This window comes from Nannobrachium achirus, assembly GCF_963921795.1.
Source record: "Nannobrachium achirus genome assembly, chromosome: 1".
Lineage (NCBI taxonomy): Eukaryota > Metazoa > Chordata > Actinopteri > Myctophiformes > Myctophidae > Nannobrachium > Nannobrachium achirus.
Window position 1 is genome coordinate 44,454,446 of NC_137810.1, and position 21,469 is coordinate 44,475,914.

Sequence of the window (21,469 nt, forward strand, 5' to 3'; positions counted from 1 at the left end):
GCCGAGTTCAGTTAGGCATCACAAGCAATGAGGTCTCAGGAGGGGGTTGGGGGCAAGGTGGAGAAAATTATGTCCACTGGTCTTATTCTATTATGTTAACCTAGGTACAGTATAGTTTGTACACTATAATACTGTTGGCACTTAATGAAAATCACCCGTTGAACCTAAGACAATGTAAATACAAATGTGCTTTGTTTACAGTGCATTTTCGCCGTAACAATATTGACCCGTTCTTACACCCTCTGGAGTTAAATCACCACTCAAGAGTTTAGCAGTGTAAGCGGTCTTTGCACTTGGAATGAGATTTTCATCAAGCAATAACACAGTATTGATTGTGTACACACCATACTTTTCCCACACGTCAACACGCTTTCTCAAGCGTTCCGGCTCCCACGAGGGGTCCAAAAATGGACCCAAATGGACCCTCACAGGTCCATTTGGTTCCATTTGTACCCGTCTCTTCAGAGTTACATTAACACTGTGGGAGTTGAAGACCCGTAAGTGTCCTTTTGGTTCGCCGGCGGTCCTCCTGGACCCAACGGAGAGAAGCAGCGCGTTAACAGACAGGTTAATATGCTGTAGACCGTATACATGTACATGTATATTACATTGTACATGTGCCTGGTTTTCTAGAGGACCCTCGGTGATGTGCACCCCCATGACAACAGCCTCCGGGTTGATGCCACGATGGCTGAACACACACACTTCCAACGCCCTGTGAACAGGTTTTTTTTTTCTTTTCTTTTCTTTTCCACCAGAGATAATGTAGAGTTAAAGTAAAACCGTAGTAAATGATAGCGTCTGTCTTTCATTTCACTAAACAAGGGCTCTCCAGTCTGCCGGGATAACGCAACATAACAGAAGGCTCAAATCCGTCCAAGGCTCGGAAATGATTTACGTCTCTTGTTTTGGGCATGTCATTATAGGTGTTAAATGTTCAAAAGAAAGATAAATGGGAAAGTATTCAAAAGCTCACGACACATCACAATGTGAGTATATGTCTGGGTTTAAGTGTCTCTTTTTCAAGCTCAAGCTTAAGTGGCCAGATGGCTGGGCATCTTCTGAGCATGTTCATGTTAATCAATCAATCCATTGTGTACGGGGCATGGATCAAAGGAACTAACATACTTTAAATTATACTTTAAGATCCTATTTTCCCTTTTTTATTTGTATTTTAAACACGAATTTTATGATACTAACGTTATCTTATTATTATTATTATTATTAGGGTTCAGAGGTTTTTGTCAATTATTTGGGGGTGGGGGGGTTCACTGGCAATACCCTCACAGCCCACTAGTGGGCCCCGGTGGCGCACTAGGTTGGGGGAATCGGCTGTTCTAAGCCAAAATATATTTTTGTGACACCACACCACAGCTGTTTGTGAGAGCAGCATTTTAACAAACACATTTGACCCGAGTGGAGATGCTTGGTGCGTCGTATCATTTTGTGTCTGTTCCCCGTGGCCCTCCTCCCCTTTTCCTTCGCACGTTATTAATGTTCAAATATATCAGTGTGAGGGCAGCTGGCCCAGTCATGCAGCTGGTAAATAAGGCTTCCTCATTACACTGGAGCCTCCGCATGAGTGAGAGATTGCGTTTGCGTCGCAGGCGGGCGTGCGCGCGCGTGTGTGTTTGTGTGTGTGTGTAGTTGTAATACTGTACTTGTGAGGACCACAATGTCCCCCACCCCCCACCAGTATGGCAGAATGTGAGAAATAGACATTGTGAGGGGGGAAAAATGGTTGTTTTATGGTCAAAAGGTATGGGGGAGTTAGGCTTATAAGATTAGAAAGAGATTCAGGATGGGCCTATGGGTTGGTTTAGGGTTAGGTTTAGGGATTGGGGTTAATTGGAGTCATGTCTGATTTGTACTTAATTGCACACTGGTATGGCACACCGAAAATAGTGGATCTACAAGCTCACACTGTGTCACAGCGTAACACGTTGTAAGCTTAATTGTAGAGCTGCTTCAGGTTCAGGGGTAAAAGTGACCGCCCTAGAGTGCCGACGTCCTCACAAGTGCAGTAATACAAACGTGCGTGCGTGTGCATGCGAGCGTGCGTGTTGATCTCATGTTGCCCCTCTCCAATGAGGTGTGTGTTTTTAATGATGGTCCCTGGCAGTGTCACACCAAGGTAATTGGATTCTTAGCTCACGGAGGCGCTGGAATATTCCGGGCAGATCCGCCGACGAGGACCTGCAGTCAAATGTCGGCCCCTCGCACTACATGTAACCCAAATAGAAATATGTGTCGATTAGATTTGTGTCGAACGGAGGGACAGCCGCCACACGCTCACACTTTGGATTCCTGTTCCAAATTCGATTGCCGTAGAGTACTGCACGCGTGATGTTGTTTTTAACGACATTGGTGGAAAATAGCTGATCTTACTAAGCTCACTGTGGGCGGCAGTGGCTCAGGAGGTAGGGCGGCAGCTTGGGAAACGGAAGGTTCCCGGTTCGAACCCCGAGCTCCCCCAGAGTTAGTGTCCAAGTGTCCTTGAGCAAGACACTGCTGAACCCCTAATTTCTCCCAACGAGCAGGTTGGTGCCTTGCATGCTTTCCTCCACCGTCGGTGTGAGAATGGGGGAATGTGAAGTGCATTGTAAAGCGCTTTGGAGAAAGGCGCTACATAAATGCAGTCCATTTACCGTTTGCCAATATGAGCTTCTAGATCAGGGTTCCCCAATAGGCAGCCTGCGGGCCATTTGCGGCCCGCAGGGGGCTACTGTCTGGCCCACACCAACCCCAGTAATAATGGTGGTATAAGAGCAGCAACAACACTAGTATATCGTCTTTGTCGGGTGGAAAGCTTGTATCTCCAAATGTGTACGTTCTTTTGCAAATCATACATGGCACAAAAGTAGTGAAAACAGCAGATCTACAAGCACACAACGCCTCGCGGTGTGAGGCGTTGTGTGCTTGTAGATCGGCTGTTTTCACTAGTTTAAATCATCTTTAAAATGACAAATGCAAAACGAACGGTTTTGGACATACAAGATTTTCACCCCGACAACGACGATATCTGAACTGTCGCTGGAGTAGCGGGAACGCCACTGTCGCCCCCTGCAATGTTGTGGGCCCTCGGCTTGGTACCCTAGACATAATTCGGCCCTTGGGGAAAACTAATTGGGGAACCCTGTTCTAGATGATATCCACCTGTTTCCGCCGGAAATTTACAGTAGAATTATGCGTGGGACACATCGGGTAAGCGTGTAGAGAACAGCTGACGGTGTGAGCTTGTAGATCGCACTCGGCTCGGCTGCAACGCCGGAACTGCCGCCCACCTTCTGTGCAATGCATGATGGGACGCTGGAGACTTGTGGATAGATCTGCAACTTTCGGGGGAGGGATCATGGAGTAGAGGGAAAAAGGAGGAGGGCCTAAAATAGATCCGTGGGAGACTCTAGTCAACAAAGTACATCCAGTTGTACAGTAGGGTAGATTTAAGTGGTGAAGCTGATAGGCCTTTCAATGGGGGCCGTGTGTTCATGGCTCTACACACTAATGGACTTACTGGAGCTCACTGTGCGTTTTCCCTAAAAAGACAAGGCGGGTTTCTATTGCCTGTGCCGCGCGGCACCCGAAAAAGACACTTAACCCGAGCGCCATGTTTCACACAGAGCTCCATCGACTCACAGAGACGTCTGGTGGGAAAGCTGTTATTCCTGCTGAAACCACAGACATGTCAGATTAATATTTTACAGCGCCATGTAGAGAGCCTCCTGGCACGCCATTATTCAATTCTCTGATGGGACGTCTTTCTTTTCCTTTTTTTTTTCTTTCATGTGGAAAACGGACACGTAGCCTATAGAAGGTTGACAAGACATCTGGGTCATTCTCAGGTCATTGCTAAGTAGGGCTTCAACTATTTTTCTTATCGATCATTTGACGACTTTCTGTTTAGCGGGTTTAAAAAATATATAATTCTATTTTATATAAATTAACGAATCAATTAACCACTTCAGTGTTATTGTTCTCCCTCGTGTCTTGCAAAAGTTGTGAAAATAGCAGATGGTGACAATGTGCTTGTAGATCTGCCATTTCCGCTTTTTTTTTATTTTCTTTACACTTTTATATTTTTTTATTTCACAGTTATGACATGCCCAAAATAGGGATATATTATTAATTGATTATTTTATTAGGCTATCATTTATAGATTATTTGTTCAATTAACGGTTGCACCCCTATTGCTAAGGGTTATACGGCAGACTGGAGCCCCCTGCTGGCCTGCACCAAAAAACCAACAACAACAAAATAAACAACCACTTACCTCCAAGGCATCCAAAAGATCAAGTTATGATAGTTTGTGTCATGTGTTGTGTGTCGTGTGCAGTGGGGACATCTTTTTGTATTATTGTGTCTCTAGCCCTGAGTCTGAGTCCTAACCTACTGTTTCTCAACATCCGGCCCAAGGCCAACCTGGGGTCCAAGTGGACCCATAATCCTCTATCATAGTCCAAGGTGTAGAGCTATAACCTCACCGCGGTGCAGTTTTCTAGCTATCACCTAAAAAATGTATAACAAAGCCTACATTTAGGTGATAGCTAGAAAACGACACTGCGGTGAGGTGATAGCTCTTCACCTTGGACTATGATAGAGGCTTTACAGGTCTGTAACTCTGAGAGTGTAAAATGGTTCTATTTTGTACACTCTTAAGAGTTAAATTAACACTGGATTTTATTGTGAAGATTGGAGGTATCCCAAAGATAACCTATTGTAGACCCGTAATTGTCCTTTTGGATGGCTGATGGTCCTTCTGGACCCAGCGTTGAGAACCAGTATCCTAACCTCAGCGGTGAGAGGTTAAGAGTTAGGGTGGGCAGCCAATAGCAACAAGCTACCGGTTGATCTTGTGGTGTGAGATGTTCGAAGAAGCAGTACTGTATAGGTATGCTCCTCATTTTGAAATCTCAGAAAACTAACGTTAAGGAACAAAACAACTCGTCTAACTCAAAAACCTTTTCTCGGAAAGAGTCAACGGAAAAAGGGGAGGAAGAGGACAGAAAAGGTGATGTCGAGCCATTCCAAAGAGAGCTTTTTTTGTTGTTCCGTCTCGCAAGGGAACAAGTGACGAGAGAGAGAGAGAGAGAGAGAGAGAGAGAGAGAGAGAGAGAGAGAGAAGAGAGAGAGAGAGATAGATGGGAAGGTACGGTGGAAGTAGAGAGGAAGGTGTATCCGATGCAATCCACCTGCCGTTTCCGGTTCAGTAAAAACAACTCAAAAGAGGAGGGTAAGGGGACTCACAAATACACAGTCAACAGTGGAAGATGTGCACGTACAACCCAAGACACGCCAAGACAGAGATGAGGAGGGAAGGAGAAGGGCTTGTGGTGATGGACATAAAAGGTTTGGTTTCATGCCATACAAAGTTCAGAGGGGTGGAGAGAGATTCTCCACAGCACCCCCCGGTGGCCGGGTGGGGGAAGGGGGGTTAATGTTGCATGCAACTGGTGCTCTCTCCAGTGACTCGGCACTGTCTGTGAAGCTCTCCTCCAGCGGTAAAACAAAAACAAAACAAAGCAACAAACAAACAGAGAAATTGTGAAGTTTGTTCCCAAAACGCTAGGTTAGGTTGCGGCCCAGTAGGTTTTCCCACGGACAGAAACAGAAAATGTGTTTTTAAAAAAAAGGGTATTCTCCTCATTCTACCCTGCCGTGGCTTTCTACTCCAGATGGATCAAGTGTCCTTTTGCTTTCTAAAGCCTCTCTCCAATCTACCAGAGGAGGACTGACATTTCGGCGGTCACCCCAGGAATACTGTGTTTACAAACGGAAAACAGTCCAGGTCCATCCCTCAATCCTTGACAATTTGCAGCAACACTAATGTCTTTAAAGAGGTGGTGCCACAGTTTTGAACTTTTTCTGTTTTGTATGTGTCTATGGAGTAGACATTACTCTGTTACTATGTCTTCCCTGTGTATTTTTGGTTTCTTCCTTAACGCAGAAAGCCTCTGGGTCAAAAGGCCCGGTTGAAATACACCGCTTTTATGACATCATAAAATCAAACTCAAACACACATCTGTGTGTTTGTGTGGCCAGAACGGAAGCATTACCTCTAGGTTACTTTGTAACCCCGGAACGGCAATCCGATTTTGGATTGTTTTATAACCACAAATAAAAAATACAGAAGGTGTTTTTTGGCAACTGACCCAATTGTTAAAAAAGGCGTAAAGGGCGTTTTTGGCAGTAATGAAGACGTTTCTGATGGAAGTGTTGACCTTAAAGCAGGCGTCTGTGTATACCGTGGTGCACAGTGTTGTTTTTGACACCAAATTTAGTTTTAGTTTTAGTCATAGTCTTTTGAATAAAATGTATTTTAGTTTTAGTCATAATTTAGTCACCTGAAAAGTTTTAGTTTTAGTCTAATTTTAGTCGTCTAAATAGTATAAGATTTTAGTCGACTAAATCTACAGTTGATTTAGTCAACTGAAATGTATTTTGGAAGGCCTTGATGGCATTGTAATGAATGATTTTACAATTGGTTGTGTGCTGAAAATAGCAGATCTACAAGCTCACAACGCGTTGCAGTTGTGAGCTTGTAGATCGGCTATTTTCAGCATGCAACACCTGAGAGCAAACAAACATAAAATGACTCTCTTCTCCACTAGTCCTTCCCTAACGTTTTAGTCTAGTTTTTATTTTGTTGACGAAATTGTCAATATATTTAGTCTTAGTTTTAGTCATCACAGCTTACTTTTTATTTCGTTTTTATTTCGTTTTAGTCAGTGAAAAAAAACGCAGTCGACAAACATTTTTCGTCATAGTTTTAGTCAACGAAATCAACACTGGTGGTGCATCCGGGGCTCTGGGGGGACGTCAGGAGAGGAGGAGTGCATTTCATACCGGGAGCTCCACACCAGACTAGTCCCTCCTCGGCTCATGTTGGATTTGTTAAACCAACCGTGCTCTACTCTCCTACTCTGAGCTATGATGTCAGGGTTATTTTTAGCCCAGTGTGTTTAAATAATTTAGTTGTGTTCCTGCACATATCTGGAAAATAAAATAAAATGGTTACTGCTCTGATCTGCTGGTGGTGGACTATAGTCTGGTTTATCTTTAGCTGCGCACCGGTGTTGTACATCAAAGACAGCCAATCTACAAGCTCCTCAACCTTTTCAGGCCACAACCCCCAAAACAACCATATTTTAACTGACGAGCACTAAGAGTTGAGGCATTACATTTTCTATAACATGGTTCTATTGTGAAAATAGCCGATCTACATGCTCACAACGCCTGAGCATGTAGATCGGCTATTTTCACCATTTCTGCCTCTAATATTTGGCAATTTGGCCAATGTTTAATTTGTACATTTAGAGTTATTAAAAAAAGTCCTTACATTTTCACTTTAGAAATGCGCAGATACCCTCTATACATTTAAACTTTATGTTGGTTTGCTTACTGTTGAGTGAGAAAACAATGTTGCACATTAAGTTCATCATCTGGGGACCCCTCAAAATAATTTGGGGACCCCCCTGGGGGTCCTGACCCACAGGTTGAGTATCACTGCTCTAGAACATGTCGCGCTGCGACGTGTTGTAGAGCTTGTAGATTGGCACAACGCACAGCCAAATATACATCAGTCTGAAGTGTTTGTTAGTCAACTTTAGAATGAATCCCCCCACAACCAGCCCTCCCCACCTCCCAAACAGTGTTCAGCAGAAAGCCACGGCAGTCAAAGAGGAGAAAGGGAGGACATTGTTTGTGTCTCTTGAAAAAGTGAAAAGGTGAAAAAGGTGCACTTGGTGTTGACAAAAAGGAAAGGAACAGAAGTGGACGGGAGAGGTACAAAGAAGCTGACAAATGTGTCTGTCCGCAAAGACTCAATTTGTCTCACAAGGTACGGTGCATCCACTCAGAGTAGAGGTTAAAAAAAGCTTATAAAGCCACCGTAGTCCGAAAGGTTGAATTTAATTTGCTGATTAAATTTAACCTCTTATCACCCATGAAAACAAATTGTTTGGTATATGTATGAATGTCGTGGCAGAAAACAACAAATTGACACCTCGAGCTCTTGCAGGGAGGGAGAACAAAATATAATCAATATCAATCAACTCCAAAAAATATCCAAAAATATGAAACATGTTTTTTTTTTTACAGCCACAGGATCAGCGACAAGTCAATTAAAGAAAGGCAAGTCATTACACAACCCTGCAAATAGTCTGAATCAGCTTTGAACCCTGAGAATGTCTGAACTCAACACAATCACAAGTTCAAAGGTGATGACGGTTGAAGTTGACATCTCAAGTGAAAAAGAAAACGTTAGAGCCTGGAGTCGGGGGGGGAAAAGAAAGATTCACATCCTCATTAGATTTCCACACAAACAGCATGAAGAAGACATTGAACCACTTCATCATCCACTGAACGCCAAACCAAGCAATGTTCCCTGCAGAGGAATCAGCAGGAGAGGAGAGGGGAAATAAATGGGCTACATACTGGCTTGCAAGGTCTTCTGGGATACGTCGTTGGTGTAGGCTCCCGTGCCTCGGTTGGAGATGGCGGCCAGAGAGAAGACGTACTCCGTGTTGGGACGCAGTCCCTCCACCACGAAGGACGACGTGGGGCCAAATTTCTTTATCTGTTATTTGGCGGAGGGAGACGAGGGGTGTGGAGGAAGGACAGTTTAATCACAGACATCACTGGGATTCAAATCTAAATGTAACATAATCGTCAGGCGGAAACCTTGCGTCTCCCATATTTTACACTTTTTATGTTTTATTTTTTTACTTTTTAAATGAATGCCAAATTTGATACATGGCTGTATGAGTTGAATTGAACCTGTGAGCATGTATTAACAAATAAAAATCAAAATATTTAACCGATAATATATCATTTTAATATCTTAATGTATGAAGAAATATAACCAGTATTAACTCATTCAGAGCCCCAGACATTAACGGATTATAATGTCCAAAGTGCCTCCTTCAGGTCCCATTCACTTGCGTTGTCTTATTTTGAAGGCCAGAAGTCCACCGCGCAATCACTTCCGGTCTGACGTCATCGGATCGTGCGCCGGAACCGATCCGTGTCCACGTGGAGTTGTGTAATGGCCGACCGGGAGCTTTTATAACTGTGTAACATAAGCGAGCATCTGCCTCCATCCTAGCTTCTAAAGCAGGGGTGTCGAACTCATCTTGGGGTGAGGGCCGCATTGGATGAAAGGCGACTTGATGAGGGCCGAACCAGTCGCGGATCGGATGGCATGCACACTCGCGCACATGTTCGCTCTGTTTTTCTTCCTGTCGTCTCAGCCACTGCTGTAGCTAGCAGTATAGCAGTATATCATTTTACAAATTGTGTTCATTATTAAGTAAAATAGCTACTTTCATTATTGGTATTACAGTTGCAGATAGGTACGAGAGATGCTATTTGTTTAAAGGAGTAGTTCATCCCCAAAATGACTTTTTTTTCTTTGATTACTCACGCCATGGAGAATTGAGTTCAATAATATATTTTTATTTTATTTGTCGCATTACTAAGACATAAATGTGATAATAGTACACTTCCCCCCATTGATTCCGGATGGGGACCCAAATGCATTTGGGTCCCCATCCGGAATCAATAGGCATGCATTTATTGTAATCAAATTTCTGTTTTAGGAATGAGTCTACATTGGCTCCATGGCATTTTGGGGGTGAACTACTCCTTTAAGAAGTGCCAATAAGAATAAACCATTTGATAATAGAATAATTCAATTCCTGATAGTCTCCAGTACGCTATAATTTGTAAATGGCTAAAAAAAATATTATTGATGAAGGACAATAATTATTTTTATTGTATTTTATAATAAAAAAAATAAAAGTAATGAACCATAATGGCATATTCAGAAAATATCGGAATAATAAAAAATTTACATTTTTATTATTATTATATTTTTTAAATAAGTTATTTTTTTAACAACATTAATGTCCATGTCTAATATGTGTAATCTTTGAGTACAGTTTGAATATTGTAGGTATGTTCAGGTATTATTCATAGCCAGACCAACCACCCTATTCCTAGCAATGCTGTCATCTTCAAAGAGAGAGAGAGAGCTGGTCACTTAACATTCCAATCAATCAACTCAATCACTGCCAGGTGGGAGAAACCTAGCCTGCAGTGTACAGACATTAGTTAGGTTAATTCTTAAAACAATCATAACTCTTGACAGGAATGGGCTAGAGACTTACTTTTTTTCCTAAATGCTCAGAAATGTATGCTCTAGCCTGGGGGGCCGGATTGAATCATCTCCGGCCCGCGGGCCGTATGTTTGACATCCCTGTTCTAAAGTGTAGTTTTGAGATAATGGACATTAAAGATGAGATCCCCCGTCCACCTCAATGTTATGGATGGGACTATTTTGTGCTCGTGGAGCCGTGATGATGCGAAATCAGCGACGGATTTCGTCTCCGGACCGCCGGCGATTCTTCTCGGTAATGTACTCGCCGTTACAGTAATCTATTACTTTTCCCGAGATATCCTGTGAATGGCACTACAGATACTCGAGTACATTTCGCGAGACATCTCGCGAATGGCACTAGATGAGTTAACAAGAGCTTGTGTGACTAAATAATAACTTCACTGGATCCATCGGAACATGGGTTCTTTTCTCCATTTCCTGGAAAGTAATTGTTTCAACCGTTTCCATACGACGGCGACGTTATGAAAAGCTAGCTTTAAAAAAGAAAAGAAAAGTTGAGTTGCGTTGTGTGTTGTGTTGTGTTGTGATCTTACCTGGTCACCGTGACCAGCCTCTTTGTAGCGCAGCACATAGTTAATGATCCCTTCCTTCTCATAGGCCGGTTCCCACGTCAGCTCAACGCTGGTGTCCGACACAGCGCCCACCACGAACTTGGTCGGCTGACCGGGAACTGGGAAGACACGGAACGGACACGAAACAAGACGTGAAAACTCTCAACCATCAGTCAAAATAAGGAATCCGTCAGAATGTTCTGTGTTAGCTGATCTGAGTGAGCGTGAAGTGAATATATTCCCTCGTGAGAAACAAAAGCAAGGGCCGTAAAATGACATATCAAAACAAACAACGTTTTCAAAAAGCATGTACTTTTGAATCGATTTGATTTAGCAGACAAAGCCTGAATGTATCACGGGTGAGTCTTTTTGCTGATACCAAACTTTGAGAACGTGGTTCTCAAAGTGGATTCCAGGGACTTTTGTGGGTTCCTTTATGGGGGTCTAAATTGACCCATACAATGATATAACTCTAACAGTATACAAATGGAACCACATTTGGTTGCATTTGTATACTGTCAGAGTTAAGGGGAGACCTTGATATGTAAAAGTTTGAGAAACTCTGCCAAACATCAATCCAAAAAGCTCACCTCCTTGCAGCACTTTGACGTGGATGGGCTCCGAGAAGGGCCCGTCCCCCACGGAGGTGAAGGCCAGCACCTTGATGGTGTAGGTCTCCGAGGCCACCAGGCTCTGGATGGTGGTGATGATGCTGTCCTGGACGTTGTGGATCTGCCAGGAGCTCATGGGCTGTGAGTCGTCCATGGTGTAGTAGACCCGGTAGCCCTTGATCTGCCCGTTGGGCTCCTCTGGCTCCTCCCAGCGCACCATCATGGTGTTGGACGAGATGATGCGCGCCTGGATGTTGCGCGGCGGGCTGGCGGGCGCCTGCTCGCCCGTGCGCGCGTCCACGGGCTCGCTGGGCGGGCCCTGGCCGATGGTGTTGAAGGCCGAGACGCGGATCTCGTACTCGGTGTTGGGGTAGAGGCCGCCGATGCTGTAGCGCGTGGTGGTGATGCCGTCCATGGTCTCGAACTTGCTGTCGGGCGACTTGGCGCGGTACTGGATGATGTAGTGGGTCACCGGCTCGGGGTTGCCCGAGTCCCAGGTGATGGTGACGCTGGTGGCGGTGGTCTCGGTCACCACCGGCAGGCCGGGGGGCTTGGGGAGAGCTGCCGTCGGGCACGGAAACGAGGAGGGAAAGTGAAGGGGATGTTATTCACAGTTTTTACATGGTCTTGAATCTGCTCAAAGATGAATAAGGAAATGGAAACTGTGATTCCTTTTATGTGATGTGCGTGTAATGTATGCTGTTGTGGTGCTGGCCACAGAAGACATTTCCACCAAAAGGTACAATGCCAACTGTCTTCTCGAATGATTATCATTATTTGGTGAAATGCTGAGAAAACTTATGGAGAAACATAGGAAATGACTTCAAATGAGCAGTATAGGGCTATTTGCACACATTTTCACGACTTTTCAAAAAATAGCAGATACAAGCTCGCAGCTTGTATATCTGCAATTTTTCAATAGCTAAAGTATAAAGTAATTCCAGGCCCCTCCACCTTGGGCCCTAGTAACTCAGTCCATCTTTTCCCCCCCTTGTGACGCCCCTGCTCTTACACTTGACGGTGATCTGCGCCACGGCCTCGATGATGCCCAGGCTGCTCATGGCCACGCAGGTGTAGTTGGCCGACTCGCGGACGGTGCTGAGCTCCAGGACGTTGCGGCCCACGGGCATCTCGTCCTCCGGCGTCAGGTCCTCGCCGTTGAGCGTCCACTTGACGTACGGCATGGGCGAGCCCACCGCCACGCACGTGATGTTGACGCTGCCGCCCGGCATGATCTCCTGGCTGGTCGGCGGGATGGAGAAACGAGGGGGCACTCGCCGCACTGGGGGAGGTGGGACGGCATGAGGAAGGGAAAGAGGGAACCACAAGAAGAGGGAGTGGGGAGTGGGGGGAGGGGAAGGGTGGGGGTTCGGGTGTCGAGGGAGTCAAAAAAAGAGAGGAGAGAAGAGGAGAAGAAGAAGAGAAGTAACAGGACGGGCCGATGAAAATGTACTCTTTACAAGGGAATACTTAACATCTACAGAAAGGATCAACGTGGTAGAAATTAAAGAGTCAACTGAAAAAAGCTAAATTAAAGCAACTAGACTTAAAATATAAAAAAATATACAAATAATATGAAGGAACTAAACTAACAGAACTGCTTCAACAACAATATAGATTGACAGTAAAGCAACGGTTCATAGCAACAAGGTTCCATTGACCAATATTTGACCCATCACAGCACAATTAAAGACACAAAAATCTATTATGAGTTTCTCATCTTCGTAAAACTGAGCTTCCCGAGGACGCTAGCTGGACTACGACATGCCTAACCATGGTTCCGCCAGGTGTGAGCTGTGAGAGTTGATAAGGGCCATGTGATATACTGCTATCACATGAGGCCTGAGGCAACGTAAGGCAACCTGAGACTTCCTGTTCCTCTCTCCGCCCACTCGTGGCAGATCCGGAAGTAGGCCGTGATAGGCTCCTCCTCCAGCGGCACAGGAAGTATAGGGTTACTCTGTACGGTTGAAACCACCACTAGGGGGCGTCTCCGTCCCGCTAGCGCGTGGCGCGTGTGTGCGTTGTGGCTTTTCTTTGACTCTGCCCTTCTATCCTTGCCTAGGCTAATTCGCTAAAGATGAGAAACTTTAATGAGATTTTTGTGGTTTAGGGTAGATCCACTGGACAAAGCCTTTTTAAGATCTAGACACGGTTCCATTGATAGATGCAGCTATCAGTTTCACAGACAGCATGCATAATAGACCGAGGTAAAAATAAAACTCAAGGAGTAAAAACAAATAAAATGGTAACAAAACCAGATATAAAAAATTGAGATAAAATGCATAGAGGAATATAACTGAAGGGTCGCTAGCATGCCCAGACAAAAAGACGATTGGAGAAGAAAGGAGAAAATACGAGATACAAGGACAGGAGCACCTCGGAAAAAGGGATAGAGAGAGAAAGGGAACGGAGATAAAGAGAGTGAGAGAGAGAAAGAGGGGGTTGGGTGGGAGAAGGGGGTAAGGGGGACGGGGTCACCCACTTCAGTGCTGCATGTGTAAACTTTTTTTTTTTTACGTTATCGTTAATTATTGATTTTCTTTTTTCCTTCAGCCAATGTGACAAAATGTGACGAGAAGGACACATCGTCACATCGCGAGTCCCGGTTGTATAACACAAAAGAAGTATAGAGAGAGAGGAGGAACAAAGTGGTGTGGTTCTAGTCAGAGATACATAGAGACAGAGGCCGTAGCAGAGAGACTGGAGCCAGAGGAGTCCACTTATTCACAGATAGTAGGAAGAGGTCAAAGAAACGGAACCGGACCAACAGAGAGAGAGAGAGAGAGAGACAGACAGAGAGAGAGACAAAGACAGAGAGATGGAGATAGAGAGACAGAGAGACAGAGAGATAGAGACAGAGACACCTTCCACTGGAGAAGGGAGACAGGGAGATCTTCTGTAGGATTCATGGACAGGAGGAGAGTTTTGAGTGAACGAGAGAAAAGGATAGTGGAGAATGGGACCGACAGGAAAGATGCTCTGGAGGGGGTAGTGCGTTATGTGTGAGTGCGTTTGTGCCATGTTTGTATGTGGCAGGTGTGTTGGGTCAGTTGTTATGGGTGTGCGCGTTGTGTACAGTATGTGAGTGTTAGCGCAGCTAGGAGGGGAGCATGGTGTCACTGTCGGGCAGAAACCTCGTAACTCCAAGTTTCAAATGTGTACGTTTTTTTGTAAAATAGCTGATATGCAAAGCACACAACGCCCGTTGGGTGCTTGTATATCAGTTATTTTCACTATTTTAGTTTTGGACACAAGGTTTCCACCCGACAACAACGATGAGTTAGTTGACACTTGTACGATGGTTGATGGAAGACATGCAAAGAAGGTCCACAGAGAGAGAGAGAGAGAGAGAGAGAGAGAGAGAGAGAGAGAGAGAGAGAGACAGAGACAGAGACAGAGACAGAGAGAGAGACAACGAGAGAGTGAGAGATAGACAGAGGTTGTTGAGGAAGGAAGAGAAGTCTGAGAAGAAGAAAAAAGATGAACTAAACAAAGAGCTGATTGAGAGACAGACAAGTGACAGGACAGACGAGTAGACAGACAGGAAAAGACAGATAACGCAAGACAGGGACACGAGGCAGAACCAAAAACCAGACCCAAGCAGCAAGACAGACAAGAAGACAGACGGGACAGTCAGACAAGACAAGACAAGACAAGGAAGACAGGCCGACAAATGCCGGACGCAAAGAATGGGGCACGCTGGACATACTGTACTTTACGCAAAGGGCGTGTGGGGGGTGGGGGGGGCAGGGGGTGGGGGTTGTGGGGGGGAGGGGTTAAGAGGAAGTTGGGGATAGAGTAAGGAGACTGTGATTCTGGAGCAACGAAAGAAAAAAGAGATAAAAACCAAAAATCATAATCATAAATAAACTAAAAATAAAACATGGCTCAAAGTGGGTTTGGAGGTCTCACACACTGGGGCTTAGAATCAGAGTCAACTATAATCCCCCCCCCCACACCAACCCTCAAACTCGCCACCTCGATGCTCACGTGACCCCGGGATAGTCTGATGGAACGAGAGGGGGCATTGGGGAGCGTGTGAAACAAAGGGCATCGAGGATAGCAAGCGTTCCAGAGCACGCCGTGTCGATCCAAATGGGATTCATACAGGCCTTCACGGTCACCCACAAGCACTCGGCAAGGGATCTGACCCGTTTGAACGCGTGTCCTTCGGCCATACCGTCGGGTACTAATGAAAGGAGCTTGCAGGAAAAGAGGGTACGCAAAAGGTTAAACAAATGCTCCAACTCTGCCGCTAGTGTTGGCCTTTAAGTGCCTTTTCACTTGAATTGAGTTGGCCATATATGATAACATTGTATTTTTGTGCCATGTATGAAATGATTAATAATACATTTTACACACGACATGTACTGATTGAGGCGAACACGGGCGATGACCTTCCGCCATCTCTGTGGGGCGATAACAGCCGTATACTCTTTATATTTACGCTGCGATACACACACGCCTTCAGAAGGTGCTGCAGTCCACTGATAATGTCAATTGCCGACTAGCTGGGGCATGGCGCGGCCTGACCTTGAGGCCGTGGAAGGTCAATTCAAGTAAAGCCGCTGCATTTTCATAACTGGAACAAGGTGCCTTTAGATGAAGAACTCAAAACCACAGAAACACTCACAAGAACTATCAATAACATGTTCGACAAGAGGGTTGTGAAAAAAAGGTAATGGCTTTTAAAAAAAGGCAAATTGAAATTGGATTGACTTGCTTTACAATCTAGCAACAAAAGATTTTGAAGAATTTGCCAACCCAAATGGGATTCATCAAAAAATATTATAGTTATATTACATAATCAACAATAGCTCTACACTACCACGACTAAAACGGGATTATACCTTATATAACAAACCTTTTGGTTGAGGTTTTTGGCTCTGTGTACCAGCTAACTTATCAATGCATGCTTGTAAAGTCCAATTTAAAGTTTTTTTTTCTATAAAGCACCTTGATTGCAATACTGTCATAAATAAATTATCTAAATTATTATGTCTTAAAAAGCGCCTAACAAACAACAAAGGTGAAAGGGCAGCCCATTCCACACACAAACATGCATGGGTGTGGCTATGGCATGAGTGTCATATACAGGTGCGCCCCCCGCCCCCCAGTCACAGGAGGAACCAGGACAATCCAACAAAAAAAGAAGTCACCCAAGCCCATCCAAGCATGCCATTCATTTCCAGATGTAGCATTGTTCCAGACACACACGCACAAAATAAAATACAAAAAGTAAACCAAACATAACAGATATCCACAACAGAATTAATGTCTGGACAGCAAAGACAAGTTCCATAGTGCAGCTGTGTTCAACAAGAGGGGGGGATTTGCATCAATACTATTAGATGTTTTTCAGCCATCATTTTGTCTCTGCTCTCATTTTGTTTGGTCATGTCCAATGTGAATGTATGTTGAATAAAAGGTGAACTGGAAGTGTTTCTTTTTTCGGGGGGGGGGAAAGAAGGGGCGCGGGGGGGGGGGGGGGGGATTGGGGGTTTGCGTCTGATCAGGTACTCTTCTCTATCTGCCAATGGACCGGGGGAGCTTTTGAGGCTGAGTGAATGAGGTTTTTTTTTTTTTTTTTTTCCTACAGGAATGATGTCTCCTTTCACCTCCAGGCTCCAATACAATCTTAACAGACATGGTGACACTGGGTGGAATCTATGGGGGAAAACCGTCAGTAACAAACCTACGGCCCGCGAAACATAAAGACGATGGGAAAACTGGCAGGTTTACTGCATGCACCACGCGCAGTCGCGCACAAACGAATACATTCAGCCTGTGGCCAAAGCAGAACATTGGGTTGTTCTGGCAAACAAACAGCGATCTCCCTATCATTCTTTTGAAGAAAGAGAAGAACTGAACAAAATTCCTGATTTATACTTGGGTGTGCACTGCATCGCACATCTAAAATAGACGATCTGCAAGGTCACAACGAATCGCAGCTCTATTTCACGATGCACGACACAGGCCACTGCAACTAAAGTATAAATCACCCTTTAAGATTCCGAGGGAAAACAGCGGAGACAAACCACATCGGCTGTGCGCCTCGGCGTTGGATGCTGCATGCAGATGATTCATCAGGCTACCATTAAAACTACACGTGGAGCTCTGTACATCTGTGTATGAGATCAACAACAGGACCAGAGTGGAATGCAATACTCAGTCATGCAAGTGACTCTAAAGGCTCTCGCAATCTGACAGGGAAGGGAAGGGGGAGGAGGTGGTGGTGATGTGATGTATATGTGTGACTCCTTCAGAGAGTCTCTACCCTTTAGAAATGCAAGCCCAGCGAAAAACAAAACAAAACAAAAAAAAGAATCCCAATTGCATGGACACGCTCCTCATTCACAGAGACCGGGAGCCCAGCCGGCCCATTTGGAATGGAAAGAAAGGGTGAAAAAGAAAAGAAAAAAAAATACAAGGCCTTTCTTTCAGTTTTTTTGGCCGTAAACAACGTATAATCCTGGTTCAAGCCCCAATGTGGAGAGAGAAAGACAACTCAAAGAAGTCTTAAAGTGGAACGAGGTGAAAAGCAGTCGAGAGAGAACGCCAGAGTACTGAACTAATCTCTAAACAAGTGGGCGGTGGCGTGGAAGGGGTTTGTGCCAAAAAGAAAGAAAAAGAAAAAAAAAGAAAACACAAGAGGTCAGAAGGCAGACATTATCGGCCATTTTGGCGAGGCAGCCTTGGAGTGCTGCCCCAAAATGAAGGGGGAAGCCAACATAATGTGCAGCCTTTTTTTAGTGTCACCTTGAAGCTGAGATTACACCCTCTTACTGCCCGACGTCACACAGGCTCCGCATAATATAGATCCTTTAGTTACACTTGCCTGGCGAGGCGGAGGGCATTTACATACAAAACCACAGGGGTCGCATGTATTAATGCCACGTTGGGCTGCACCCGCGCTAAAACAGTCACTATGGGTGGCCCCATCAAAATGGAAATTATCGCTTAAAGTAAACGGAGAGAGAAATCGTGGCGGTGGTGGGGGGTGGGGAGGTGGGTTTAGTAACAGCAAACGGAAGGTTTGGTGGGACATTTTGTCTTGCAGGTGGAAGACGGGCAGCCGAATGGTTGCTGCAGATATGCCCCTCTCTGTTGGCGAGGCTATGAGCACTGGATCTAATCTGTCAAATTATTATCTTTTTTTTTTACACCCGATTAAAAGGGAGAGTGAAAACTTTTATGTTTGCTTATTATAAGACAAGTAAGCAATTTAGTCAGAGGGGTGGGTGTGCGGTGGGCTATGGACTTCAGGACTCATTCGAGACAAACATCTAATAGAGATGGCAGGATTTTTTTTTTTTTTTTTTTTGCTTTGGCCAGTGAGAACTTAAGGTGTAATCTAGCTTTCTTTCCCAACGTTACAAACACGCAAATGTAGAGCAGGACATGCAAGCACATTCACAAACCAGGCAGGCATCATTGTTGTAGGAGGGCAAGCGTGCACGTGCAGTCCTTCACAGCGCAGTCTTGCTGCATCATTGACATGGTGGGAACCACGAGCCAGCAGTCAGGGCTAAACGTTAGCCCTGCACTTCTAGAATTTGACGGGTTCTCTTGAACATTTCCCTTCAGTGGAATTGGGCCGTGACGGAACGAGAGAATACCCAGTGGTGGTGTTCAACTGCCTATAGAGCATCTTTTAATTGCCAATTGGAACAGCGAGAATTCAAAAGGATTATGATTATATAAATTTGTCTAATGAGCAGTCTCGCAGAACAGCACGATGGCGGGGGGGGGGGGGGGGAGAGAAGGATCTTGATTTGATCCAAACAAAAGAAAAGATCAAATACATAATGCGTCTCCTCTAAGGAAACAATGGCTTTTGTTGGAACGGTTTAGATGATTTTTTTTTATGTTCTGTATAAAAAAAAGAAGAAGAAGAAAAAAAGAAATGAAACAAATATAAAACTACAAGAAAGTAACTTTCCTGCTTACGAAGTACTAGGTTGATAGTGAGTCCTGGCATGCTTGCAGACAAGGCAAGAACTAAATACTAAGCCAGGAGACTGGCTTAGTATTTAGAGACTCCGCCAGGAGTGTCCTTGGAGGCCGTGCCCGAGGCAACGCGTTCTATTATTTATTGTCTTCTTATGCGTTGGCGAGAGGGCAGCGCCATGACCTCCAGGCCTGTCCGCGGCAGCCATTACACTCAGCCCCACATGGGGGTGGTGGGTGGGCACCCAGGGGGACGGGCACACTCACTGCTCCGTGTTCATTATTTAAAAATCGTCACTTTGTGTGAGCGATACACACAAACACACTCGTAATTACCTCTCAATTTACAATTGTAATTGTAAAATTGTAAATTTGCTCTGAGCCGAACGCTCGTGGTCCTTTTTCTCCATGAAATAAAGGGAAAAGGGGGAAGAACTGGAAGTAATGTATTCATAAGGGCAGAGGAGGGATAAACTTTACAGGCAAGTTTACGACAGCCTGTGACATAAGATTTAAGAGGGTTCTGGCGCTGGTTCAGGATTAATATATGCCTCGGAGGAGACCCGGCACACATGGGCTGAGTGCAACATCTCAAAAGATGATGGGAACTTGGGAGAAACCCAATTACCACATAAATCAATGTGCAGCCCCTCGCAATTGATCCACAACTCATTTGGCACCCTTCTCCTCTCCGGCGCCATGACAGCCACGATACGAATGTGTCGAAAACAAAAAAAAAAATAGAAAATAAGAAAGAGTCTGCCAAGTCTTTCTTTAGTTCCAATTTGAGAATCTTCATTACTTGGCTTACGTCAATCTGGAAATCAATTCCAACATTCAACGCAGGGGGAGAAGAAGGGGCCGATGAATGAATAATACATCAGAATTTGATTGAGTCTCCCTGACTGCTTTGGAAGGAAAACGGCAGTCAGTCAACAAATCCAATCACGTCTCGTCGCCGTCATTTTGAAAATAAAGGCTGTCTTTGTGGTCGTTTAGAGACGGCAAACGCAGTGCCGAAGTCATTATATTGTTATTGATCCGCGTGGCACTGTAAAAGACATCCCAAGATGGCTGTGTGAAATCACCACTGAACCCCAATCAGGCCCAATCAGTTCTCATTCTGTTTTTAGTTTTTGTTTGTTAATGCATCACCGTAAACGAGATGGCAGCAACACTGCGCTGAACACACACTAAGTATTTCATTTGGCATTCACGTTCAATCCTCCGCGACTCAAGAAGCAGCAGCATCACTGAGTAAGTAAACAAAAGGAAGAAAAGGAAAACGCCACCAACAAAAGGAAACCACGAAAAGGACAAACGTGTTCAACGGAAAAGGAAGTTCAGGAACAGAACCAAAAAACTAAAGGAAAAACAAAACCACACAACATACACAGGACCAATAATCACTAAACTCAACAAAGAATGCTGATGAACAAAGGTTTGTATCTGGGAAAAAGTCTGTGGGACAACCAAGGAGAGATAATGGAACATTTCAACGAAACAAGGAATGCAGGAAAAGAAAAGAAAGACAACGGCCAAAGGAATTCTGTGTACAAAGCATGCAAGCGCAGTTACATTCTCCCATCATGCAACAGTTCCTTTACGTTATTTCCACGTGCTGGGATTCCAAGACATGGTGCAAGAAAAAGCCTTTCCGTGCAGAAGCAATACCAAAGGATGCAAACAAGAAAAGGCCCCACAATGCAAACATAAAAGTAAAGAAACAAAACCCGAGCTAATCGGGTTTGCTTTCATCATTTTTTCTTTGGAATTAAAAGTAAAAGTAAAAAATAAAAAAATAACAAAAAGAAAAACCTTCTTTCATAATCATTTAGCAGTTTGGATTAATCGTTTAGGATTTATTTCAAATTAGTATAAAGAATCGAGCTTTGTATATATAGGCTAAATAGGCAAATATAGCTAAAATTTTCAAACATGTTGATTTTTTTTGTATGTGGGTAAAAAAAGTAAAAAAGAAAAAACACACCAACCTTCTCGAAGCTCTGAGGGATGTAAAGGGGTTGATGCAGAACACAATGACATGAGGAGAAGAGAAAAATAGGGGAAACACAGAGAGAGTAAAAAAAGCCACCTCAAGGTGTTTAGCTGCAGCTACATTTCTGTTTTGTTTTTGTTTCTTTTTTTAATCCTTTTTTTTTTCTCCTTCCCTTTTC

General features: G+C 44.4%; 1 protein-coding gene across 1 annotated transcript in view; it reads right to left on the bottom strand.

Annotated features, from left to right (window-relative positions):
* LOC308293462 (receptor-type tyrosine-protein phosphatase S-like) overlaps positions 1-21,469 on the bottom strand; it is a 300,110-nt gene that overhangs the window by 90,104 nt on the left and 188,537 nt on the right. Inside the window, exons 7-10 of the mRNA XM_080735995.1 lie at positions 12,352-12,621; positions 11,319-11,900; positions 10,711-10,847; positions 8,434-8,575 (exon numbers count right to left, since the gene is read on the bottom strand). Coding sequence (XP_080592121.1) covers positions 8,434-8,575; positions 10,711-10,847; positions 11,319-11,900; positions 12,352-12,621 — 1,131 coding nt within the window. The remainder of the gene's footprint in view (positions 1-8,433; positions 8,576-10,710; positions 10,848-11,318; positions 11,901-12,351; positions 12,622-21,469) is intronic.